This window comes from Scyliorhinus canicula, chromosome 20, assembly GCF_902713615.1.
Source record: "Scyliorhinus canicula chromosome 20, sScyCan1.1, whole genome shotgun sequence".
NCBI lineage: Eukaryota > Metazoa > Chordata > Chondrichthyes > Carcharhiniformes > Scyliorhinidae > Scyliorhinus > Scyliorhinus canicula.
This window is the reverse complement of record NC_052165.1, coordinates 48,648,484-48,675,306: the sequence shown is the minus strand read 5'-3', so window position 1 is coordinate 48,675,306 and position 26,823 is coordinate 48,648,484. Positions and strand designations below refer to the sequence as shown.

General features: G+C 48.1%; 1 protein-coding gene across 1 annotated transcript; it reads right to left on the bottom strand.

The window, feature by feature from the left end:
* Positions 1-416: 416 nt before the first annotated feature.
* On the bottom strand, positions 417-26,498 carry LOC119955110 (pleckstrin homology-like domain family A member 1). Its single transcript, XM_038780993.1, has 2 exons — positions 25,868-26,498; positions 417-1,909 (listed from the first exon to the last, which is right to left on the bottom strand). The coding sequence occupies exon 1, from the start codon at positions 26,361-26,363 to the stop codon at positions 25,896-25,898; it is 468 nt and encodes a 155-aa protein (XP_038636921.1). The 5' UTR covers positions 26,364-26,498; the 3' UTR covers positions 417-1,909; positions 25,868-25,895.
* Between the last annotated feature and the right edge of the window lie 325 nt (positions 26,499-26,823).

Sequence of the window (26,823 nt, the reverse complement as noted above, 5' to 3'; positions counted from 1 at the left end):
AAAGCGATCAATATAAGATAGTCACCAAGAAATCAAATAGGGCGCTTCCCTGAGTTTGGTGAGAATATGGAACTCCCTACCACATGGACAGTTGAGGTGAATGCATTTCAGGGCAAGTTGGGTAAGTACAGAGAGCTGAAGGGAGTAGAGTTTTGTTAATAGAGTTAGATGAGGAAGGATGGGTGGAGGCTCGAGTGAAGCATAACCTCCAGAGTGGACTGGTTGGGTCAGGCAGCACTGTAGCCGGTAGTGGTTCGCACTGTTGCTTCACAGCGCCAGGGACCCGGGTTCGTTTCCTGGCTTGGGTCAATGTCTGTGCGGAGTCTGCACGCTCTCCCCATGTGTGCTTGGGTTTCCTACGGGTGCTCTGGTTTCCTCCCACAAGTCCCGAGGGACGTGCTTGTTAGGTGAATTGGACATTCTGAATTCTCCTTCAGTGTATCTGAACAGGTGCCGGTGTGTGGCGACTAGGGGATTTTCACAGTAACTTCATCTCAGTGTTAATGTAAGCCTACTTGTGACATTTAAAAATTATTATAAAATAGCCTGTTTTTCTGCTCTATATCCTCTGTCATGTTATGTGATAATTGTATGGAGTTAAAACCAGCTGCTTACATAAACATGTGGTGCTGTCATTGGGACTTTTTACAACAATGAATGACTTAATTGTGCTCCAAGAAATAGAGAACTCATAGTATAAAATGATTGACTGAAAAATGAATAAACATCCTGTAATGATAGGACATCCCATTTCACTAAACCAAGGAAACATCAATTAATACACGCAAAGAATAAACATTGAAGAAAATGAAACCTCTCATTACAGACAGGGAATTTTAAATCATTTGTGAAATATAGGAGGGTAGAGTGGAAAAAAGCTTCCCCGCATTGAATCACTAAATCTGGGATATATTTACATAATATGTTGGCAGTTCCATAATATTTTGTATTTGGACAATTCTGTCACCATAACTGCAAAATAGCTAAATGATACAAGGCTTATGTTAGTAAGTTGCTTCTGGACCCTTGACCCCTTTACAGTACAAATGACATCAGAAATAGAAGCAGTAAATTGCAGTCCCCCGAGCCTTTTCTGCCATTCAATGAGATCATGGCTGAACCTCTCCTTCAACTCCATCTTTTTGCACATCCCCTGATTCCCTGAGTACCCCAAAATCTATACATTTCTGTCTTGAATGTACTCAGTATGAGTATCCACACAGTTGTGAATTTCAAAGATTCACAACCTTCTAAGTGAAGACATTTCTCCTCATCTCTGTTCTAAATGACCAACCCCTTATTCTGAGACTAAGCCCCTATGTTTTAGCTTCCCCAGCCAGGGGGAAACAGACTTTCAGTATCTACCATGTTAAACCTTTGAAGAATCCTATATATTTCAATGAGTTCACCGCCTATTCTTCCAAACTCCACGGACTATAGGTGCATTCTGCGAAATGCACTGTTACAAAATAAAGGTGCTATTTATTTTCATCTGCACCATTTAAGTTTCTGCTCCAGTTTCCCTTGTCTTCTATCATGATGTTACCGATACATTCAAAAACATCAGGCAGAAAAATATAATAAATTAAGGAAAACAAAAAAAAACAAAGCAATAATTTATAATTACATATTTTGCAGCATTTACCATTTCATAAAAAAAAGCAACAGAACGGTTATAAATAATGTTCAAAAAAATCCACGCCAAGTTGCTTGGTAATAAAATTCATTAAAGTCTCTTCCTGGAGAAGATTGAGTGCTCCTTTTTGGATTCAGTCTGATGGGTTTACAGCTCTTGTCGTTCCAGCTTCTAATGAACTAATCTCTTAACTGCAATGGGATAGAGAATCTAATTTGCTTCTCCATTTATGCACACCAGATCTCAGATTGTATAAGTGCTCTCCTTTTCAACCTAAATAGAATCAACAATAAAATGCATTATTCAAAGTAAATGATTTGATGCATAATTTCTTGTGTTATTAATGGCATATTACTCCAATTATATTTTAAGATTACAGGGTATTGAGAGACACCAGCGTGGGAGAGCCAACTGCTGTGGTCAAAGATAGCATAATAAAAGTGTCTCGAAATATTTAACGCAAAATTGGAGGTTGGCAATGTGAGATAGATTAAGAATTTCATAAAACCAAGTTTTTAACATAGCTAGCTGATTGAAATAACAGTTTATATATTATTATACAATGACTGCATTTACATTTCAAGTCTGTTTCCTGAAAAGATCAGTGAGGTATTTATTCTGCAATAAGATGGTTATGTTTGAAAATTATATGCACTGTTTATACCATAAAAATTCTGGAAAAGATTACAGATACATAATGGAAATAATGCAACTGATCTCTTGCACCAATGGAAGAAGACAAGCTGATGGTGTTTAGACTGCAGAATAGTACACAATGTCATTGAACAAACATATCCCCAGTTTTTTTTACCTGCTATATCTTTACTAGATAATACTTAGTGAATTACTCCTCTACTAAAGTACATTGGAGTATTGCTGAAAAAAGGCACTTTGTCAAAGCTTTTCATCTTGCACTCACCAAAACAATCACAAGAATATATATGCCAATGGAAACAATAACTTGATACTGTTTGAGAAGCAAGTGCTGATTGGTTGACAAGTAGACTCTATTTTGAGAGCCCTTGCTATGGAGAAAGCACCAGTTAACGATGACTGACAATTAGCTGCCAAGCATTGATGGGAAGTTTAAACCTTGGTATTCATGCAATTATTCTGATGCGTGCAAGACAAGAAACTTTGACAAAATGTCTTTTTTCAGCAATACTCAAATTCTGTTCCACCAAATAGCTATTTAAAACACATTTGTGTAATTAGTCTTGAAAAAGGAAGGCTGAGGGGTGAACTAATCAAGATCTTTACAATTCTGAATGGTTTTGATGGAGTGGATACAGAGAAAATGTTTCCTCTTGCAGGGAAGGGTAGAACTAGACATAGTCATTGAGAAATCCAATAGAACGATTACAGTAGAGAGGGCTATTAAGTCTATGATGTAAGTGCTGACTCTCTGCAAGAGTATTTAACCTAGTCCCACTCCCCTGCCTTGTCCCTGTAGCCTTGTATCTTTTTTTCTCCTCAGATAATTGTCTAATTCTCTTTTGAAAGCGACAATAAAATGCCTCCGTCAATGCACTCTTAGGCAGTGCTTTCCAGATCCTAACCAATCATTGTACGAAAAGGTTTTTCCTGGGCTTCCGGTGGCATTTGCGAGCAAGTCGGCCGCATCGAGAGGAGCTCCCGCCAGTGGCCACTTTAGGGGGTTTCCCCGATTCTTCGCTCTCCCCCCCCGATTATTGTCAGCCTTTGGGGCCGATCCGATCATCAAGCGGGGCTGGTTCAAAAACCAGTGAGGACCCCCATTTTCAAACCCAAAGTGAATGAGCCGCCAAGAACAGTAATTATCTGCTTCCATAAGTATTGCATGAAGGAGAATGTGTTAAACTGGGCAAAGCAGAAGCGCGAGGTGCAGTGGGATGGTGCTGGAGTTCGGATCTACCAGGACTTGACGGTGGAGTTGGCAAAAAGATTAGCGGCGTTCAGGCGAGTGAAGGCGGCACTGTACAAAAAGGGGGTGCGATTTGGTCTGGTATACCCAGCGAAGCTGAGGATGACGTATGATGCCAAATACTTTTATTTTGAGACAGCGGAGGCAGCTGAGGCATTCGTGAGGGCAGAAGGCTTGGGACAGGTGTGAGCAGCGGAGCTGGAAGAGAGTCTGTGAACTGTGATTGGGGAGCTGGAAAATGTATAAATGCTACAACTTTCTTTTTACTGACGTATATTGTAATGTACTTCTCTTCACATTGTTACATCGTTCAAGTTATTGGTTGGGTTGATTGGCATTCTGTGTTGCGAGGGCTATATCTTATTTTAGTGAATTGTATGGGTTGGATTGTTGTTTTTGTTTTTTCTTTCTCTGGGACTGGGTGGGAGGGGATGGTATATCTTGGCGGGGGGAGCCACACCCGCTAGCTAACTAAAGTCGGCTAGTGAACGGAGGTGAGGTGAGAGGAGAGCTGCGGACATTGGAGCCTGGTTAGCAGGTTTTGATGGGCCTATGAGGCGAGTGAGGGGGGGGGGGGGGGGGGGGGGGGGGGATTGATGCTGGGAGATGTTTTCTCGAGAGGAAATGTAGGGAGGGTTTTTGGATGGGCGGAAGGGGTTCAATGTTAATAATGGATAGGGTCGGGTCAGGCTCATGGGGCAGGGTTCGGTGGTATGATGATGGTGGATAAGAAGGGTGGGGGGGGGGTGGGGTGGTGAGAGAACCCCTGTTAGGATAGTTACGTGGAACGTGAGGGGGTTAGGAGGTCCGGTCAAGAGGTCAAGGGTGCTTGCGCACCTTAAAAGTTTGAAAGCCAGGGAGGCTTGCCCTGCCGAATTTCAGCACCTATTATTGGGCGGCCAACATAGCCATGATAGGGAAGTGGGTGGTGGGGGGGAGGGTCGGCTTGGGAGCGGGTTGAGGCAGCCTCATGTAGGGGTACCAGTCTGGGGGCATTAGTGACAGCGCCTCTGCCGTACCTGCCGGCGCGCTTCTCCACCAGTCCTGGAGTGGTGGCGGCCCTTTGGATCTGGGGACAGTGGAGGCACGTGGGAGCAACGGGAGCATCGGTCTAGTCCCCGATATGTGACAACCATCGGCTTTCCCCGGGGAGGTTGGACGGGGCGTTTCGGGTATGGTGGAGGGCGGGTTTGAGCGGATGGGAGATTTGTTTTTGGAAGGGAGCTTCCCTGGCTTGAGGGCGCTGGAAGCCAAGTTTAGGTTGATGAGGGGGAATGAGTTCCGGTATATTCAGGTGCGGGACTTTTTGCGCAGACAGGTGCCATCTTTTCCACTCTTGCCACTAAGGGGGATCCAAGATAGGGTAGTGTCTAGAGGATGGGTGGGGGAGGGGAGTGTCTCGGATATTTACAAGGAGCTCATGGGGGTGGAGGAGACGCAGACTGAGGAGCTGAGGCATAAATGGGAGGAGGAGTTGGGAGGGGAGATTGAGGAAGGCCTGTGGGCGGACGCGCTGAGCAGGGTTAATGGGACTGCAACATGTGCCAGGCTTGTCCTGATTCAATTTAAGGTCGTCCACCGGGCCCAAATGACAGTGTCCCGGATGAGCAGATTCTTCGGCGTAGAGGACAGGTGTGTAAAGTGTCTGAGAGGACTGACAGACCATGTCCACATGTTTTGGGCGTGTCCAAAACTTAGGAGATACTGGCAGGGGTTCGAGGACGTCATGCCTACAGTATTGAACATAAGGGTGGCAATGAGTCCGGAGGTGGCGATTTTTGGGGTTTCAGAGGCCCCGGAAGTCTGGGGGGAGAAAGAGGCTGACGTCTTGGCCTTTGCTTCCCTGGTAGCCCGGAGACAGATACTTCCAGCTTGGAGGGACTCAAAGCCACCGAAGTCGGAAGCCTGGCTGTCAGACATGGCGAGTTTCCTGGGCTTAGGGAAAATCAAGTTCGCCTAGAGAGGGTCGTTGTTAGGGTTCGCCTGGAGGTGGCAACCATTCATTGACTTCTTGGCGGAGAACTAATCATCAGCAGTGGGGGGGGGGGGGGGTTAGGGGAATGTAGTATAGGGGGTCAATTAAGCAGACTGGGTGGGATGGGCTACGACAATTGCACTGTGTACTTTGTTTACTGTACAGCCCTTTTGTTTTCTCGTTCTGTAATTCTACTGTTTACAATGCCAAAAAATACCTCATTTAAATTGTTTATTAAAAAAAAAAGTTTGAAAGCCAATGTAGCAATGCTGCAAGAGACTCACTTGAGGGTGAAGGACCAGGTGAGACTTTAAAAGGGCTGGGTTAGTCAGGTGTTTCACTCTGGATTTGACGGAAGGGCTCGAGGGGTAGCGGTAATGGTCAGCGAAAGAGTACGTTTCCAGGTGGATAATGTGGTGGCAGATCAGCGGGGTAGATATGTGATTGTGACAGGGGCGCTGGAGGCGAGGTTAGTGGCGCTGCTAAGTGTATACGGTCCCAATTGGGACAATGTGGGATTCGCAATGAAGATGTTTGGGGCCATCCCCGACTTGGACACACACAAACTGATAGTGGGGGGGACTGGAACTTGGTGCAGGAGCCAAGATTGAACGGATCACAGCTGCACTCGCTGGTCCCATCGGGGGGGGGCGAAGGCGTTGGCTGGGCTAATGGTGGAAATGGGAGAGGTGGACCCTTGGAGGCTTCTGCACCCGAGGGAACGGGAGTACTTGTTTTTCTCAGCAGGCCATAAGGTATACTCGCGGACCAACTTTTTTGTGGTGGGGAAGGCTTTGCTAGCTGGGGTTAAGGAGTCGGAATACTCGGCAATTGCAGTGTCAGATCATGCTCCGCAATGGGTGGATATGGCACTTGAGAAGGGGGTAGTGCAGAGGCCGGGGTGGAAATTAGATGTGGGACTTTTGGGGGACCAAAGGTTCTGTGACAAAATTGAAAAGGTAATTGAGGAATATGTAGGTTTCAACTGTACGGGTGAGGTGTCGAAGGCAGTTGGCTGGGAGGCTCTAAAGGCGGTGGTGAGGGGTGAGGTGATTTTGTTTAAGGCCAGGGTGGACAAAGAGGAGAGGTTGGAGCGGCAGAGGTAGAGTGTTGGAGGTAGATAGGAGTTATGCAGAAGATGGGGACACAGCAAATTTGGAAAAGAGGAAGGAACTACAGGCGAGCTTTGACCGACTATCTACCAGGAAGGTGGTGCGCCAACTGAGACGAGCAAGGGGTGCAGTTTACGAACATGGAGATAAGGTATGTTAGCACAGGCATTGTCAAACTCGGGGGCGCGACCCGCGGGTGGGTTGCAGGCGGGTGTCGGGCACACATGCGCGGTGCAGCCGCTTTTTTTTTTCAACGGTCGTAGCTTTTTTTTTACAAGTTCGGGGGGGTTTATTCATTTATTTTATTCATTTCATTTTAATTTTTTTTCATTTATTTTACTCATTTTATTTATTTATTTACAAGTTCGGGGTGGGGGGTTTATTTGGTAAAATTTTACCGGAAAAAAAATCAGTGAGGTTGAATCCCAGTGGGTCAGAATGGAGGAGCGTTTGTGCAGGGGGTCGGGATTGAAAGCACTAGCAACAGCGCCGCTCCCGATAGCCCCGGGGAAATACTCAGGGAGTCCGGTAATAATAGCTTCATTGAGAATTTGGAGGCAGTTTCGCCAACACTTCGGGTTGGGGGCAGGGTCAAGGGAAATGCCAATTCGGGGGAACCACAGATTTGAGCCAGGGAGGTGGGATGGAAATTTTCGGAATTGGGAGGAGAAGGGGATTAAGATACTAAAAGATTTGTTTCTCAGTGGTATGTTTGCAGGATTGAAGGAGTTGGAAGTGAAGTATGGGCTGGAGCAGGGGGAAATATTTAGAGACATGCAGGTTCGAGACTTTGCCAGAAAGGAGATACAGAGTTTCCCGGTGGAGCCGGTCTCCACATTGCTGGAGAAGGTGCTGACGATAGGGGGGACTGGAGAAGGGGGTAGTGTCAGCGGTTTACGGAGCTATTTTGGAAGAGGAGAAGGCACCACTGGAAGGCATCAAAGAAAAGTGGAAGAGTTGGGAGAGGTTATAGAGGAGGGGTTCTGGTGTGAGGTGCTCCGGAGAGTAAATGCCTCCACCTTGTGCGCGAGGTTGGGGCTGATACAGCTGAAGGTGGTATACAGAGCACACCTCACGAGGGCAAGGATGAGCCGATTCTTTGAAGGAGTAGAAGATCTGTTGCATGGGGAGGGGGGGGGGGGGGGGGGGGGGGGGGCGCCAATCACGTTCACATGCTTTGGTCCTGTTCGATTACTGGAAGGGGGTTTTTACGGTAATTTCTAAAGTGGTGCACATGAAACTGGACCCGGGTCCCCAGTTGACCATATTTAGGGTGTCGGACCAGCCAGGGTTGGAAACGGGTGCCGAGGCAGATGTTGTAGCCTTAGCCTTGTTGATCGCCCGAAGGTGGATCCTGATAGGTTGGAGAGCAGCCTCTCCATTCTGTGCCCTGGTGTGGTGGGGGGACCTGTTGGAATTCTTGACTCCTGAGAAGGTTATGTTTGAACTGAGGAGAAGGATGGAGGGGTGTTAGAATTCATGGGCATTATTCATTGTGCACTTTCAAGAACTGGATAACATCGAACATTAGTTGGGGCGTGTGGGTGGGAGGGTTTGGGGAGAGGGGGGCTGTGTGTGTTAATGGTGACTATGAGTGATCCGAAATTCCTTTTTGTCATTTGTTTGCGTGAACATGCGGGCTAATGTTTGTGGTTTGGTGGGAGGATGGGGTCGTTGTTATTGACATGGGGATTGACATATTTGTTACTGATTATTGTTTATTGTTGGTGGGTATAAATTTGGGAGAAAATGTGAAAAAGGAGAATAAAAAACAATTTTCAAAAAAGAAAGAGGTTTTCCTTATGTCATCATTGCTTCTTTTGCGAATTATCTTAAATCACTGCCCTGTCTCGTTCTCGACCCGTGCATCATTAGGCACAGTCTCTCCCTATCTACTCTGTCTAGCCCCCGCATGATTTTGAGTGCCTTTATCAAATCATTGCCATAGAGTCAGAGAGCCATAGGGTGGGATTTACCAGCCGCTAAATCTCGCAAGAGGCCGAAAACGGGATTTGCGCCGGAAAGATTTCAGAACACGATCTTCCTGGTACCTCCCCAATGACGCGGTCAGGTCCAGAATGGGCGTGGTTAATGTTCTTCTGCCCTCATTGAATCTCCCACTCAACAGGCCTGATATCACACTGAAGTGAATTACTACCGCTTTTTAAAAATGGGAACCAGGTGCCATGACCTCCGACAGAGGAAGGAGGTGAGCACCACTGCCTCCACCTAGAACCAGGGAGTGCAAGGGGACAAAATTCTGGAGTAGCTATCCAGGAGTCTTAAGTGTTGAGGCATGACAGCAACGAGATCTCGGAATGGTGCCTATTAGCTTTGACTATCCCTGAAGCAAAACGGGATTGTATCCTCCAACATTCCTGAGATTCATGCTCGTCAAACTAATTGGTCATCGAGAGTTAACACTTAACAATGTCAGCTACCCACAGTCTCAAAGTCAAGGAATAGGATGAATACTCAGGATTCAAGGCTAAGATGCACCAGGTTTGCCTATGTGTCGTCCCCAACGCCTGCCAGTGAAGATCCATTAACCCCCAAGATAGAGATCACCGTCCAGTTGACCCTGCCCATTAGGGATGTGCGAGCATATAAACCCCTGTCAGAAGCCCTATCCCTCATGACACAGGGAATACGGGAGAGGAGAACCAGGCAGAAGGCTAGAGGCTCACTGACTGGGTGAGAGTATAGGTTGAGGCCAGTCTGCAATGGAGATGGGAGGGTGCCTGAGCTGTGAGTGACCAGCAGCTGCCGGATAAGGAATGGGACTGGCTGCTTCCAGGTCCGGGAATCCAATGGGTATGGAATGGTACTGATGTTATCCGGCTGCAACACCAACCTGACTGTGTCTCTTTCTCTCTCTCATCCCTCGCAGGTAACCCAATGATGTGGATATGGAGCCAGTGGAGCTGGCTATTCTTCTCATTATAACACTGAAGGAGCGCAGACTCAGCAGCCAACGAGCAGCGGCAGCCAGGGAAGACCCAGCAGCGGGAGACCAGGGGGCCACAGGGCAGGCTCAGCGGTCAGAGGTCGCACCAGCCATACAAGGAGACAGTGCAGTACCTGTGCCACATCCTTGCTGACTTGGCGCCATGTGGCAGTCAAGGACACTTGCTCCTTGAAGGCTACAGATCCCTCAACTGTTACGCAATGTGGACGTTCCTGAGCCCATGGGTGACCTTTGTGGAATCTTGCAGGTATCCACTCCATGCAAGGGCTTTTCACTTTATTTATTATGACCTGGACAAGGCCCAGCAAGAAGGGATACAGACTTTGGCACTATAGTCGATCTGTCAGAGGTGCAGGGGGCCACGTCGCTCCACCCACCCTGCAGCTTCAGGGAGTCCACTTCATAAACAGGAAGGGGTTCCACTCCCTCGGTGTGCAGCTGGTGTGTGACCACCAGATGTGATTCATGTATGGGTGTGCACAGAGAGCGTGCATGTAGCTAAATTAGTAGGCAATTGCAGAACCCTGTGTGGTGAATGTAATATATATATGTATATATGATCATTCACACTGTCTTTGTAAGCGCAGTAGCGCTATCCTACCACTAGGGGGAGTAGATCTGGGAGTACTCAGGAACTTGTACTGGGCTCCACCCTTGGCTCTGCCCATGACTCCTCCCCCTAGTGCAGCTGTATAAATACCCTTGTCCAGAGTCAGCCTGAGTTCACTAAGAGTTCATCAACGGGTAACAGGCTGGCTCTGAAGTAAGTCGATTAAAGCCTAGATTCATATCGGAAACACGTGTCTGGTGAATTGATGGTTCCATCAATTTAATCGACTTAAGAACAGTAAAGATCGATTATGGAATCGGCCCTCAAGCCTGGACGCCTGGAACTCGACCCGCAGGATGCAGAGGCTAAAGAAATCTTCTCCCACTGGATGTGGTGCTTCAAGGACTACCTAGCAGAAGTGAGCACAGCCGAAACGACAGAGGATCAGAAGCTAAGTTTACTGCACGCGAGGGTGAGCCACAGAATCTCTACGCAACTAAACTCGGCCAGTTCATATACTGCGGTGCTAGCAGTTCTCGATAAAATTTATGTAAGGCCTATTAATGAAGTTTACGCTCGCCATGTGTTCACGACTCGCCGCCAGCGGCCTACAGAATCACTCGCCGAATTTCTAAGGGAACTCAATAATTTGTCCAATGACTGTAATTACCAAGCGGTTACCGCGGCTGAACACAGGGAACTTGCGGTATGCGATATTTTTGTAGTGGGCCTCAGGTCTAACTATGTGCACCAACGACTGCTGGAAAAGGGGGGCCAGGACTTAGAAACGACTGTGGAAGCTGCTACCACGATGGAGGTCTCCTTCCGCAGCCTTAACTCGTTCCCCGCGGACCCCGCGACCCAATCACCCAATATAAACATGTTAATCAAAATTATGAAGAATATGATACAAGAAAGAATTAGTCATGAAGTTTCTCAAGCAAAATATTATTCTATTCAGGTTGATTCAACACAAGATAATTCATCCATCGATCAGTTTAGCATTATTATTCGGTATGTGCTTAAAGGTATTATCTGTGAGCGACTACTTTCAGTTGTGCCAAGTAATGATGGTACAGGACAGGGACTTTTTGATCTATTGATTGAAACATTACAGCATCTTAAAATTGACCCCCAAAAATGTTTATCTGATAGCACAGATGGCGCTGCAAGCTACCATGGCCAGTATAATGGTTTACAAAGTAAAATTGCTGATGTGGCTGATCAACATGTTCATATATGGTGCTATGCCCATGTCTTGAATTTGGTGATAACTGAAACAACAAAATGTTGTGTGCCTGCAGTTTCTTTTTCAATTTGCTCCAGAATATAGCAACTTTTGTGAAAGCATCATACAAGAGAATGGCTGTATGGATAGAAGATGTTGGAAAACATCTAGGACAAGAAAAAATGAAACGATTAAAAGCTAATTGGTGAGACCAGATGGTCAGGAAAATCCAATGCAGACGAGGATGAGTAGGTTTTTCAGGGGCGAGGACAGGTGTGCTAGATGCTCGGGGAGCCCAGCGAACCACGCCCATATGTTTTGGGCGTGCCCAGCGCTGGGGGAGTTTTGGAAGGGGGTAGCAAGGACGGTGTCGAGGGTGGTGCGATCCAGGGTCAAGCCAGGTTGGGGACTCGCAATTTTTGGGGTTGCAGTGGAGCCGGGAGTGCAGGAGGCGAAAGAGGCCAGTGTTCTGGCCTTTGTGTCCCTAGTAGCCCGGCGGAGGATTCTTCTTCAGTGGAAGGATGCGAGGCCCCCAAGCGTGGAGGCCTGGATCAATGATATGGCGGGGTTCATTAAATTGAAGAAGGTGAAATTTGCCCTGAGGGGATCAGTACAAGGGTTCTTTAGGCGGTGGCAGCATTTCCTGGACTTCCTGGCAGAACGGTAGGGAAATAGGCCGGCAGCAGCGGCAGCAACCCGGGGGGTGGGGAGAGGGGGGGGGGGGTTTGGAGCGGGGGAGGGAGAACTGTGTACATGGGTCTGTGGGATGTGGCGGGTGTTATCTCTTTCCCTTTTGTCATTGGGTGTTCTTTTGTTTTGTTTTTCTCTTGTTTGTCGTTGCTTTTGAAGTTGGGTGGGAATTGTTCTTGGGGTGTTACCACAGTTGTTTTGTTAATAGAGTTGAGCTGTTTATATTTTGTAAAAATTTCAATAAAAATTATTTTTTAAAAAAGGAAAATCCAATGCAGCAACAACTATATTTGGACGTTTTGATGATGCCGCTGCCAGTACGTTCATAAATCTATTTACATGCTTATCAATGATACAAGATTCAAAAAGTTTGATGCAAAAACAAAACATGAAACAAATGTTTTACTTCAAAGTCTTCTAAAGTTTGAAACCATATTGACAGCATTTACTTACTTGTATATATTTGAAACTACAACCCCGTTATCACGTTGTCTACAGACAAGTGGTTTAGACATGTTTACTGCATGGAGTTTGGTAGATTCAGCTACAACAAACTTGAAGGAACAGACAAGAACATTTCATAACGTTCACAGCAAGGCTTTGGAATTTGTAAATAAATGTAATGCCAGGATTTCACAGATGAATATGGATGAAAATCAAACATTGGAAATTGATGCGTTGGAAACAGCATTGCCAGTTAAGAGGCAGAAGAAGAAAAGAATAGCAGATGAGCTTATTGATGATGAAAGTAATTCCTCAGATTTTTGAGTAAATGTGTTTAACCTAATAATGGATCGCATTGTCCAGTCACTAGAATCACACTTTGTACAACACAAACAGTTGTATAAAGATTTGTCCTGCTTGGACCCAGCAAAGTTTAAAACTATTGCAGAGAAGGGCCTTGAAGATGAAGCATTGGAAGGTATTATTAAGCTGTTTCCACAAATCAGCAAAGATCAAGTAATATTGGAATTGTTTTCTTTTGCTTCAAACTTTGATGTATTAAAGCTATTGCTTAATGATGGTGAGAATATGGATTCCAGTTGCAACAATTGTAAAATTTGCAGCACTTGCCCATCATGCTTACTAAAAATTCTGGCATCCAACAGACTTCATGACAAGGCATATGATAACCTTTATGAACTTTATAAAGTCATCTGCACACTATCAGTTACTCGAGTCCAATGTGAGAGGACATATTCAAAGCTAAAGATCATAAAGACAAGGTTAAGAAATTCGCTGTCTGAGGAGAATTTGGAATCATACATGTTGCTATCCATTGAAAAGGAATTGTTAGATGAATTGGATGCAGAAGCATTTATTGGCAGATTCGCACAATCATCTAGCGAACACAAACGATTGCTCTTAATATAGTGGACTGCATGCAATGCTCTATTGTGCTTTTGAACTATCTGTTAATGTGTAAATTGTGCAGTAAACTATTAAAAAATATCAACCAATTATTTAAAACTTTTAAAAATCAATAAAAAAATCAATTATAACATTCTGTATTTACATTTGGTATCTACTGCCAGTAATATGTACAGTACACGTAGACTGTAATTACTAAGAAATACACATTTTTTTTCACAAAAATTTTAATTGTACCCTTTGTTCCATATGTACTTTTTGAAAATTTTATTTATTCGTTATGAAAATTAAATGATAGCATTGTAGTTGTGGGTGGGCCCCCTTTGTCTCCTGGCAACAAATATTTTTAGACCCAGTCCACCACTGCCAACGAGGAGGTAAAAGTGGTCACCAGGGACTGCCCGATCTGTGCGGAGTGCAAACCGCAATTCTATAGACCAGACAGGGCCCACCTGGTCAAGGCTTCTAGGCCCTTTTAACGCCTTGCGATTGATTTCAAAGGGCCACTCCCCTCAACTAACAAGAATGCTTACTTTTTAAACTTCGTAGACGAGTTCTCCCGTTTCCCATTCGCTATCCCGTGCACCGACATGACCTCCCACACAGTCATTAGGGCCCTGCATAGCATCTTCACCCTGTTTGGTTTCCCCAGCTACGTACACAGCGACCGGGGTTTGTCCTTCATGAGCGTCGAGCTGCGTCAGTACCTGCTCGACAATGGCATTGCCTCGAGCAGGACTACCAGCTACAAACCCAGGGGGAACGGGCAGGTGGAAAGGGAGAACGCGACAGTCTGGAAGACCGTCCTACTGACCCTCCGGTCTAGAAAGCTCCAAGTCTCCCAGTGGCAGGAAGTCCTCCCAGACGCGCTCCACGCTATTAGGTCCCTTTTGTGCACGGCGACCAACCAGACCCCTCACGAGAGGCTCTTCATTTTTTCCAGGAGCACTACCACGGGGGTCTCACTTCCGGCATGGCTGAGGACGCTGGGCCCCGTACTTCTGAGGAAACACGTCAGGGCGCACAAAACCGACCCCCTTGTTGAAAAGGTGCGCCTGCACCACTCCAACCCCCAGTACGCATTCGTCGAGTTCCCTGACGGCCGTCAGGACACGGTATCCCTCCGGGATCTGGCACCCGCCGGATCCAGCGCCCACTAGACAACCACTGTCTACCCCCACAGAAGGATCTCTCATGCTGCCGCCCCCTCGCGCTCCCGGGCCCGAGAGCTCACTCTACCAGTTTCACGCACCCATGCCGGCCAGCCCCCAGCGTCCCCAGGCCCCGGTCGAACCAGGAGAGTATGACGCTCGGATACAACCCTCCCTGGAGTCCGCCATCGTACCCCAGCACACAACACCCATCCAGCCACCGCAAGAGGCTGCAACCCCGGTGCTCCGCAGATCACAACGGACAATTCGACCACCGGACAGACTGACGTTGTACCCCCGCCACACTTGATTTTTTTTGCAGGGGGTGAATGTGGTGAATGTAATATATATATGTATATATGATAATTCACACTGTCTTTGTAAGCGCAGTAGCGCTATCCTACCACTAGGGGGAGTAGATCTGGGAGTCCTCAGGAACTTGTACTGGGCTCCACCCTTGGCTCCGCCCATGACTCCTCCCCCTAGTGCAGCTGTATAAATACCCTTGTCCAGAGTCAGCCTGAGTTCACTAAGAGTTCATCAACGGGTAACAGGCTGGCTCTGAAGTAAGTTGATTAAAGCCTAGATTCAGATCGGAAACACGTGTCTGGTGAATTGATGGTTCCATCACCCTGGCATTGCTGAGGGTCACCCCAGGCTGCAAGGGTGGCTTGTAGGGGACAAGGGATATCCCCTAAGGTCTTGGCAGGTGACAAGAGTGCAGAGGCCAGAGACCGCAGCAGAGGCATAGTACAACAAGGCTCATAGTGGCAACCAATCTGTGATAGAGTGGCGAATCAGCCTCCAGAAGATGCTCTTCTCGACAGGACCAGTGTGACCCACCAGCACAGCCTCCAAAAAGATATCCTGCATCGTGGTTATCTGCTGGCTCTGAAGAGGGATGACGAACCTCATGAGAAAGACCTGGAGGAGCGATAATGTCCTCGGATGAAAAAGACATGCAGGAGGGAGTTGAGCAAGAGGTTGCTGAGGATCCAGAGGGTGGAGGCCAGCAGAGGGCAAGGGTCTGCATAGCAGGAAGCTAGGGGTTTTCTCTTCACCTCCCACTTCATTTAAAATTATGAAGGGAATAGATAGGATAGATGGGGGCAGGTTGTTTCCACTGGTGGGTGAAAGCAGAACTAGAGGGCATAGCCTCAAAATAAGGGGAAGTAGATTTAGGACTGAGTTTAGGAGGAACTTCTTCACCCAAAGGGTTGTGAATCTATGGAATTCCTTGCCCAGTGAAGCAGTTGAGGCTCCTTCATTAAACGTTTTTAAGGTAAAGATAGATAGTTTTTTGAAGAATAAAGGGATTAAGGGTTATGGTGTTCGGGCCGGAAAGTGGAGCTGAGTCCACAAAAGATCAGCCATGATCTCATTGAATGGCGGAGCAGGCTCGAGAGGCCAGGTGGCCTACTCCTGCTCCTAGTTCTTATGTTCTTGTGTTCATGGAGTAGCACCAACATGTTGTCTGGCAACGCAACGCACTCCCACGAGGATGTGGTAATCCCTCTGCGATCAGATATCTTAGTCATCAGGGTCTGGAGCTGGGGAGACCTTGAGTGCCTGCTGCCCAGTCAATGCAGGAGGGTGATGCTCCTCAGCTACTGTTTATGTCTGGCTCTTTTTGTCTGCTGCCAGGTCATGTCTGAGTGAGGTTCTGCAGTACATTCCTTTGTCCCTTAGCTCTAGAGGGGGATTCGGAACGAGGGTCTAAGGAGCACTGAATCATTCCTGAGTCCTATCTTTGCCACTGGGATAAGGGTTAAAGAATGTGAGGTGTTATGGGGATGAAGAACAATAATATTTCATTCGGTGACATGGGCAAACATTACAGTGACAATGATCCCCAACTACCTGTGCCTAACTTCACCCGTGCCCATGCTGTGCCCCTATAATTCCTTGCAGTTGTGAACCCTTTCAACATGTCTGGGTGTGTTCCCAGGGTGCACATCAAAGGTAGCGGCAGAGGTGACCTGCTGTCTTCCACGCCCTGTTGCCTGAGATGCCCTTGGCGGGCGTCCTCTGGAGGATCTGGCCCTAGAGGCCATCTGTCGGGTGGCACTAGTATTGCCACGTCACCCAGTTCTCCACGCTGTGCCTGAGTTGCGCCGATCTCAGGAAGGGGATAAAGATTGGCTGGTCATTCCCAGGGTCTCCTGGGTGGAAGACCCCGGGATGTCTCCAGCGGATCCTCCTCCCTCCAGGTGCTTCTGGGCCCCTGGGTTCCTCCAGAGGACAGAGGGACGGCTGGAGCGAGTTCCCGAAGCCTCAATGTCAATTGGTGCTATCAGTCCTGGAGGACCCCCATTATCTGCACCATGCAGTTGAACCTGTTAGCCATGGTCCTCAGGGACTGCGCCATTCTTCGGAGTTCTCCCCTCATGGATCTGACCTATCGCCCCAGGGTTTTGTCTGTGAACGCCACCCTGTTGAAGCCTGGGTGCCACGCATCGCCGGCAACATCTCCTGCCACAGAGGCTTGCGATTCTTCCATTCAGCCTTATAGTCACAGGAGTGTAACTGACAGCCTCTCCTGGAATTCCGGGCTCTGTTTTTGCACCTCCAGCAGCTGAGGGATGAACATGTCCAGAGGCACGGCACTTGGCTGGGACACGGTTGAGTCCTGGGATCCAGCAGATCCTCTGACTGTCCAATCCCTGGGACATTCATGCCTCCACCTGATGTGCATCTGAAGCAGTGTGGTGCTCACCAGATAGTGACCCAGAGCCTGCCTGCTAAAATCACCCTCCAAGGTGAGTGTCTGTGATGCTGGATGCTGCAGGTGATAGCTGTGACACTTCATCTGTGTCCCCCTTCGAGATCTCCTCGGAGGTGGTGTTGAGGGTGCAGAGCTGGTAGATGGGCCAGGCTCTTCAGTTGATGTTCCTGAAGGGCAAGGGACATAGTTTTAATACATGGTTTGGTCAAGGGTTTGGTCTACACAGAACTCACTTGAGGCTGGTCATCTGGTTGAAGGTGCAGTGTCTTATTTGTCTTGTCTCACTTATCTGTCTGGGCCCACTTCGCTCTCAGCACAAGCCCACTTTTGCTCTACCCTAGCAAGCTCCATGGCTCTCTTCTTGTATGGAGTCAGCATCCTCAGCTCGGGCATCCCACCACCCATTTCCTCTCGCTCGCAGCGGTTGTGGACAAGCAGGCACTCAAAGGGGGAATAATGTGAGCTGGGCGCTGGGTCAGAGGTGGTTGACACCTGGCATGTGTGGGCGCTGCGCTTAATCAGAGAGGGGTTTTGATGAGGAGTAACAGAGGGGTTTGAGAATGCTGATAGGAAGTCCACCTCTCCTCCACGGCGTCCAGTAAATGGAGGATGGCCCCCTCCATAAATGTAGGAGCGAATTTCCTCGCTGTCATCCTCCTAGTTTGAATGAGAGAAAGTGCTGTGAAGCCATTTAAATGCAGCGGCCTTTTCATCGAAATGCTCAGGTAACCCCAAGACAGACAAATCAGGAGCTGGATTCTCCAATAATGGGGCTATGTCCACCTGCCAGTGTAAAAACGCTGGCAATTCACTCTGGACTTTTCTTAAGAAAGTTCTGAATGATTCTCCCACCTGCAGGGGGCTGGCAGGGTCCCGGGGTGGTTCTCGCAGCTCTGGCTGCAGATACGGGGTCCCACTCTTGCGGTTGGGACTCCGTGCATGCACACGCCGGCGGCCGCCCTGTGCGACATGGTGGACTCGCACCGTGGACCGTGATGGAAGAAGTATGTTTCCCTCCCCCCCCACCCCCTCGCCCCCGAGATCACGCATGTCCTTGGATCGGTGCAGCCCAATCGCTTGCCTGAGCGTCCATGAGGCCCCCCTGCTGAACGTACACCCCCACCCCCCAGGAGGGTGGCCATGGACTGAGTCCGCAGCCGCCACCCGACGTTCCTGACCTAGGTGGTTAGAACCACGCCGTCGGGAACTCAGCCAGCTGCGCGCGGAGAATCACGGGGAAGGTCCTCTCTCAATGGCCCCCACCCCACGCTGCGTAGTTCGCGCACGATTCGCGAGCGATTCGCCGGGGATCGCTTGCCTGACCGTCCGTGAGCCCCCCCACCGCCCCCCCCGGTGAACGGTTCCCACCTCCCCCCCCCCCCCCCCCCCCCCCCCCCACCAGGGCGGCCACAGACTGACTCCGCAGCCGCCACCCAACATTTCCGACAGCTGCTAGGTGGCTAGAACCACATCAGCGGGAACGTGGCCAGTTGCGTGCGGAGAATCGCGAGGAGGGCTCTGTCAATTATCCCCTACCCGCGCCAAGTTGTTTAGCGTGCGATTCTCGAACGATTCTCCGGGGACCGCTTGCCTGGAGACCGGAGAATCGCGGTAGAGGCGCCAGTCCGAATTTCCGGTTTGACGTCCATTCTCCGCTCCCGCGCCAAACGCGATTTTGATGCGGAGAATCCAGCCCCAGTTTTTATTTTCACATAGGGATAAAAAACGTTGTCCAAAGTGCCTGAAAATTGCAGTCAGGGTCATGGCACAGGGACTGACAGAAATTGCAGTCTGGGTCATGCCACAGGGACTGACAGAAATTGCAGTCTGGGTCATGGCACAGGGACTGACAGAAATTGCAGTCTGGGTCATGTCACAGGGACTGACAGAAATTGCAGTCTGGGTCATGTCACAGGGACTGACAGAAATCGCAGTCTGGGTCATGTCACAGGGACTGACAGAAATTGCAGTCTGGGTCATGGCACAAACCGACAGAAATCGCAGTCTGGGTCATGTCACAGGACTGACAGAAATTGCAGTCTGGGTCATGCCACAGGACTGACAGAAATTGCAGTCTGGGTCATGTCACAGGGACTGACAGAAATTGCAGTCTGGGTCATGTCACAGGGACTGACAGAAATCGCAGTCTGGGTCATGGCACAGGGACTGACAGAAATCGCAGTCTGGGTCATGCCACAGGGACTGACAGAAATTGCAGCCTGGGTCATGCCACAGGACTGACAGAAATTGCAGTCTGGGTCATGTCACAGGGACTGACAGAAATTGCAGCCTGGGTCATGTCCCAGAGACCGACAGAAATTGCAGTCTGGGTCATGTCACAAACTGACATAAATCGCAGTCTGGGTCATGTCACAAACTGACAGAAATTGCAGCCTGGGTCATGTCACAGGGACTGACAGAAATTGCAGTCTGGGTCATGCCACAAACTGACATAAATCGCAGTCTGGGTCATGTCACAGGGACTGACAGAAATCGCAGTCTGGGTCATGTCACAAACCGACAGAAATCGCAGTCTGGGTCATGGCACAGGGACTGACAGAAATTGCAGTCTGGGTCATGTCACAGGGACTGACAGAAATTGCAGTCTGGGTCATGGCACAAACCGACAGAAATTGCAGTCTGGGTCATGCCACAAACTGACATAAATCGCAGTCTGGGTCATGTCACAAACTGACAGAAATTGCAGTCTGGGTCATGCCACAAACTGACAGAAATTGCAGTCTGGGTCATGTCACAGGGACTGACAGAAATCGCAGTCTGGGTCATGCCACAGGGACTGACAGAAATCGCAGCCTGGGTCATGTCACAAACTGACAGAAATTGCAGCCTGGGTCATGTCACAGGGACTGACAGAAATCGCAGTCTGGGTCATGTCACAGGGACTGACAGAAATCGCAGTCTGGGTCATGCCACAAACTGACAGAAATTGCAGTCTGGGTCATGTCCCAGAGACCGACAGAAATTGCAGTGTGGGTCATGTCACAGGGACTGACAGAAATTGCAGTCTGGGTCATGTCACAAACTGACAGAAATTGCAGTCTGGGTCATGTCACAAACTGACAGAAATTGCAGTGTGGGTCATGTCACAGGGACTGACAGAAATCGCAGTCTGGGTCATGTCACAAACCGACAGAAATCGCAGTCTGGGTCATGCCACAAACTGACAGAAATTGCAGTCTGGGTCATGTCACAGGGACTGACAGAAATTGCAGTGTGGGTCATGTCACAAACCGACAGAAATCGCAGTCTGGGTCATGTCACAGGGACTGACAGAAATCGCAGTCTGGGTCATGCCACAAACTGACAGAAATTGCAGTCTGGGTCATGTCACAGGGACTGACAGAAATTGCAGCCTGGGTCATGCCACAAACTGACAGAAATCGCAGTCTGGGTCATGTCCCAGAGACCGACAGAAATTGCAGCCTGGGTCATGTCACAGGGACTGACAGAAATTGCAGCCTGGGTCATGCCACAAACTGACAGAAATTGCAGTCTGGGTCATGTCACAAACCGACAGAAATTGCAGTGTGGGTCATGCCACAAACTGACAGAAATCGCAGTCTGGGTCATGTCACAGGGACTGACAGAAATTGCAGCCTGGGTCATGCCACAAACTGACAGAAATCGCAGTCTGGGTCATGTCCCAGAGACCGACAGAAATTGCAGCCTGGGTCATGCCACAAACTGACAGAAATTGCAGCCTGGGTCATGCCACAAACCGACAGAAATTGCAGCCTGGGTCATGTCACAGGGACTGACAGAAATTGCAGCCTGGGTCATGCCACAAACTGACAGAAATTGCAGTGTGGGTCATGTCACAAACTGACAGAAATCGCAGTCTGGGTCATGTCACAGGGACTGACAGAAATTGCAGCCTGGGTCATGCCACAAACTGACAGAAATTGCAGTCTGGGTCATGTCACAAACCGACAGAAATTGCAGTGTGGGTCATGTCACAGGGACTGACAGAAATTGCAGTCTGGGTCATGTCCCAGAGACCGACAGAAATTGCAGCCTGGGTCATGTCACAGGGACTGACAGAAATTGCAGTGTGGGTCATGTCACAGGGACTGACAGAAATTGCAGTCTGGGTCATGCCACAGGGACTGACAGAAATTGCAGTGTGGGTCATGTCACAGGGACTGACAGAAATCGCAGTCTGGGTCATGCCACAGGGACTGACAGAAATTGCAGTCTGGGTCATGTCACAGGGACTGACAGAAATTGCAGTCTGGGTCATGCCACAGGGACTGACAGAAATTGCAGTCTGGGTCATGCCACAGGGACTGACAGAAATCGCAGTCTGGGTCATGCCACAGGGACTGACAGAAATTGCAGTCTGGGTCATGTCACAAACCGACAGAAATCGCAGTCTGGGTCATGTCACAGGGACTGACAGAAATTGCAGCCTGGGTCATGTCACAAACCGACAGAAATCGCAGTCTGGGTCATGTCACAAACAGACAGAAATTGCAGTCTGGGTCATGTCACAGGGACTGACAGAAATTGCAGTCTGGGTCATGTCACAAACTGACAGAAATTGCAGTCTGGGTCATGTCACAGGGACTGACAGAAATCGCAGTCTGGGTCATGTCACAGGGACTGACAGAAATCGCAGTCTGGGTCATGCCACAGGGACTGACAGAAATCGCAGTCTGGGTCATGTCACAGGGACTGACAGAAATCGCACTGATTTTCTCACCAAAAATGACCCGTTGTCATTTTTTCAAAAATTCCGTCCATAGGGTTTTACAGCACAGAAAGAAGCCTTTCGGCCTATCATGTCTATGCTAGCCATCAAGCACCTATATATTCCAAGGAGAACAACCCAGATTCTCCAATCTATATCTGTAAGTAAAGTTCCCCACCCCTGAAACCATTGTTGTGAATCTTTTCTGCACTTTTTCTAATGCCTTCACATCTTTCCTAATATGTGATGCCCAGAATTAGACACAATACTCCGGTTGAGGCCAAACCAGTGTTTTGTACAAGTTTAACATTACTTTCTTGTTCTCGTACTCTGTCCCTATTGATGAAGTCCAGGATGCAGTATACTTTGCTAATTAATCTCACAACCTGTCTTGCCAACTTCAGCGATTAATCCCAGGGCCCTCTGCTCCTGCACACGCTTTAGAATTGTATTATATATTTAGTTTCATTTCTCTGTATCCTTTCTACCGAAATTAATAATGAATTCAGAAGAAACTTCTTTATCCAAAGACTGTTTACTGTGGAACTTGCAACCAGGGAGTGGTTGAAGTGAACAATGTGATGCATTAAAGGGGAAGCTAGACAAGCAAATGGGATATGCACATCACTGGCTAGGCCAGCATTTATTGCCCATTCAAATTGCCCTTGAGAAGTGGTGCCTTCTTGAACAACTGATGTCCATGCAGTGTATGTACATTCACAGTGCTGTTACGGAGGGAGTTCAGGATTTTGACCTAGCGACAGTGAAGAAACGGCAATAGAACATAGAACATAGAACAGTACAGCACAGAACAGGCCCTTCGGCCCTCGATGTTGTGCCGAGCAATGATCACCCTACTCAAACCCACGTATACACCCTATACCCGTAACCCAACAACCCCCCCCCCCCTTTAATCTTAATTTTTAGGACACTACGGGCAATTTAGCATGGCCAATCCACCTACCCCGCACATCTTTGGACTCTGGGAGGAAACCGGAGCACCCGGAGGAAACCCACGCACACACAGGGAGGATGTGCAGACTCCGCACAGACAGTGACCCAGCCGGGAATCGAACCTGGGACCCTGGAGCTGTGAAGCATTTATGCTAACCACCAAGCTACCATGCTGCCCATATATTTCCAAGATGGTGTGTGACTTGGATGGGAACTTCGAGGAGGTGGTTTCCCATGCATCTGTTGCCCTTGTCCTTCTAGATGGTAGTGGTTGTGGATTTGGAAGGTGTTATCGAATAAGACTTGAAAGTTGATGCTATGCATCTTGTAGATGGTGTTGGTGTGCCAGTGGTGGAGGGAGTGCCAATCAAATGGGCTGCTTTGTCTGGATGGTGTTGAGCTTCTTGAGTGTTTTTGGAGTTGCATAGATCCAGGCAAGTGGAGATTATCCATCAAACTCCTTATTTGTGACTTGTAGATAGTAGACAGGCCTAAGGGGAGTCAGGAGGTGAGCTACTCACCACAGAATTCCTAGCCTTTGACCTGCTCTTGTAGCCACAGTATTATTGTCGCTAGCGCAGTTCAGTTTCTGGTCAATGGTAACCCCCAGGATGTTGATAGTGGGGATTCAGTGATGGCAATGCCATTGAATGTCAAGGGGAGATGGTTAGATTCTCCCTTGTTGCAGGTGAAAATTGCCTGCCACTTGTGTAGCGTGAATATTATTTGCCACTTGTCAACCTGAGGCTGAATATTGTTCAGTTCTTGGCTGCATTTGGACGTGGATTGATTCAGTATCTGAAGAGTCACGAATGGCGCTGAATATTGTTCAATCGTGTGTGGACATCCCCAATTCTCACCTTATCATTAAATCCCTACAGTGCAGAAGGAATCCATTCAGCCTATCGAGTCTACACCGGCCCCTGGAAAGAGCTCCCCACTTAAGCCCACGCCTCCACCCATCCCCGTAACCCAGTAACCTCACCTAACCTTTTGGATACTAAGTGGCAATTTAGCATGGTCAATCCACCTAACCTGCACATCTTTGGACTGTGGGAGGAACCCGGAGCATCCGGAGGAAACCCACGAAGACATGGGAAAAAAGTACAAAGTCCACGCAGACAGTCATCCGAGGCCGAAACTGAACCCGGGTCCCTGGAGCTGCAAGGTAGCTGTACCCCCGATGGAAGGAAGGTAATTGATGAAGTAGCTGAAGATGGTTGGGCCTCTAGGACACTACCATGAGGAACTTCTGCAGTGATATCTCAGGACTGAGATGATTGACCCCCACCACCACAACCATCTTCCTTTGTGCTATGTATGACTAACAGACATAGTGTTTCGTCCCTTGATTCCTGCTGATTTCAGTTTTAAGGAAGGATTGGAGGGGATTCGAGTGGAGGGTACACGGCATGGACTGACTGGGTTAATGGCCTCTTTCTATGCCGTATATCCAATGTGATTACTGCGCCCTGTCCAATCTGTGGTTGATTATTTTCAGCAGGTTTTATCAGTTAGAGGTCACGGAGTTTTTCAACATTGGATGAGGCCATTTGGCCTGTTGTGTTTTTGCCAGCCCTTTTAGCAGAGCTGTCCAGTAAATTACACTATCCTGTTCTTTATCCATAACCATGTAAATGTTTCCTTTTTCTAAGAATTTATCCAATTCCTTTTTTAAAAGTCATTATCGAATCAGCTTTCACCATCCTTTGGTCAGTTCATCCTTGATCACAGCTCATTCCAGGTTTTCTTTCCCTCAGCTCTGCTCTCAATTTTTAGATCAATTATCTTCAATTTTCATCCACTAATTACCAAATCTGCCGCGGGTAGAAACTGTTTCCTCCTGTCTGCTGTCTCAGAATCTTCAGAATTAACTATCCTCCTCTGACAGAACACATCCCAGCTTCCCCAAAACTGGAATCCCTCATGTCAGGGGTGTTTGTGACAAAACGTGCTCTGCAGTCTCTCAAAGGCCTTGCCATCTTTTCTTAATTGTCGGTGCCCAGATTTTGGCCCAATATTCCAACGGAGGGTCGAATTGGTGAATCAGGAATGTAAGTTGTTGTTGTTGAGACCCTCGGGTCAATTGGAGGGCATGCTAGTTTTTCTTAAATGAGATTTAAGAAAATGTAAGTGTGTGAACACTTGAATTATGGTGGACATCATGGACATGTTATTGGCGCAAATCTTTGACAGATATACAGGACCGTAAAGCCTACTTTCTCACAAGAGCACATCCGATTTTACAGATAACTAACCATAGCTTCAGTGCTGGATTTAAGAGTAATTATTTTGCACTTCTACATTTATACAAAAATTAATGTGAGATTCAATTTAGAATATCAGTGTTCATTGAGAAACTATTGCTTCTAAATGACTGCGCGGAATTGTGTTTATTTGAGATTACTCTGGATTGGAAAATAAATGACTATTTTGAACCATTAGAAATCTGGTCTGCATTTTTTATATTAAATTATGTGATACCATTGATTAACAGAAATCCTTGGGCTGCTTCAATTGGAAAAGCTACTTCTGCCTTAGACATGTGTAACTAGATGTGTTACCTGCATGGGAGGGAGGCAGCCTGGGGGGGTGAAATTACACAGGCAATATTTATAAGACACTGGCCTGTTAACCTACATATTAAAGCACTAGCCCTAGTCCATAATGTGCTTGGTCACAACAAACTACCTATTTCACAACATTTGGAACTTTAGTTGATTAAACTCCGCAGTTGGAAATCTGGCATCTGACAATAATGCTTGCATCAATGGTGCATTCACTACACTCATTTCCCTGGAGAGTCTGTGAGATTGCAAGCTAGGCTGGATAATGACGACCGGAAAGATCGCCCTTCAATTAGAGCTTAAAATAGCTGGAGTGCCGGTCTCACCTCTGGAGAAATGTGTCCAGCACCATCATCATGCGGTGTTGTGGATCCCGGTATGGTGGAACCCGGTGCCAATGCCCCGCTGTGCCAGCTTCTGGCGACTGGATTGCACTGCTTCCATGGCCCTACGGTTCTTGTACTGCACCATGCCCAGGGTGATGAGGGCATTCCAGCCCGCGTCCTGGGGGCACCGAAAGTCCAGCTCCCTCTTGTCCGCCATCACCACCGTGAAGTACATGTGCTTGCCCTTCCTCTCCACGCTGTCCACCGTCTTCATGTCTCCAAAGTGGAGCTCTTTGCCGCTGCAGCTGTGCTTGGCCCCAGGCGGTGTGTCCTGGTGCAGATACTGCTCCAGGTACTGCTTGGGACGGAGGAGAATGAGACCTTCCCCGGTCAGAACGCAGTGTTTCTTCTTCCAGAGCTGGAGCAGACCTTCGCTCCTCTTCTCCAACACTCCTTCTTTCATTACCTCCCCACTCCCCTCCAACATCCTGACCATTTAGTCACAGAAAAGTAACTGGCAGGATTAAGGTTTTTTTTTAAGGCAATCTCAGTCCTGGTTGCAACGTGCCTCTCTCGTCTTCCTTTTTGTTATTTGCCAGAAGCTGCAGCGGGATCGCTCTCTTCGCAATGATTCCAGAGATTGTTGCAGACACTCTGCCTCCACCATGTGTCGACAGGAGGAAATGCGGCAGGAAACCCCGTCAGCCAGCGTGCAAATCAAAGCTGAAGCGAATGAGTGGGAGTTCTGAAGCCCCCCGGCCCCCATAGAATGGTTACAGCGCTGGAGGCCATTCGGCCAACCGTGTCTATGATGGCTCTCTGACTGAATAATTCGCCCAGTGCCATTCCCTCTCTCCCTGTAACCCGGACATTTTTTTTTTCCTTTTTCAGATATTGGTCCAATCCCTTCTTGAATGCCCATTTGAACCTGCCTCCACCACACCCTCATAGATGTT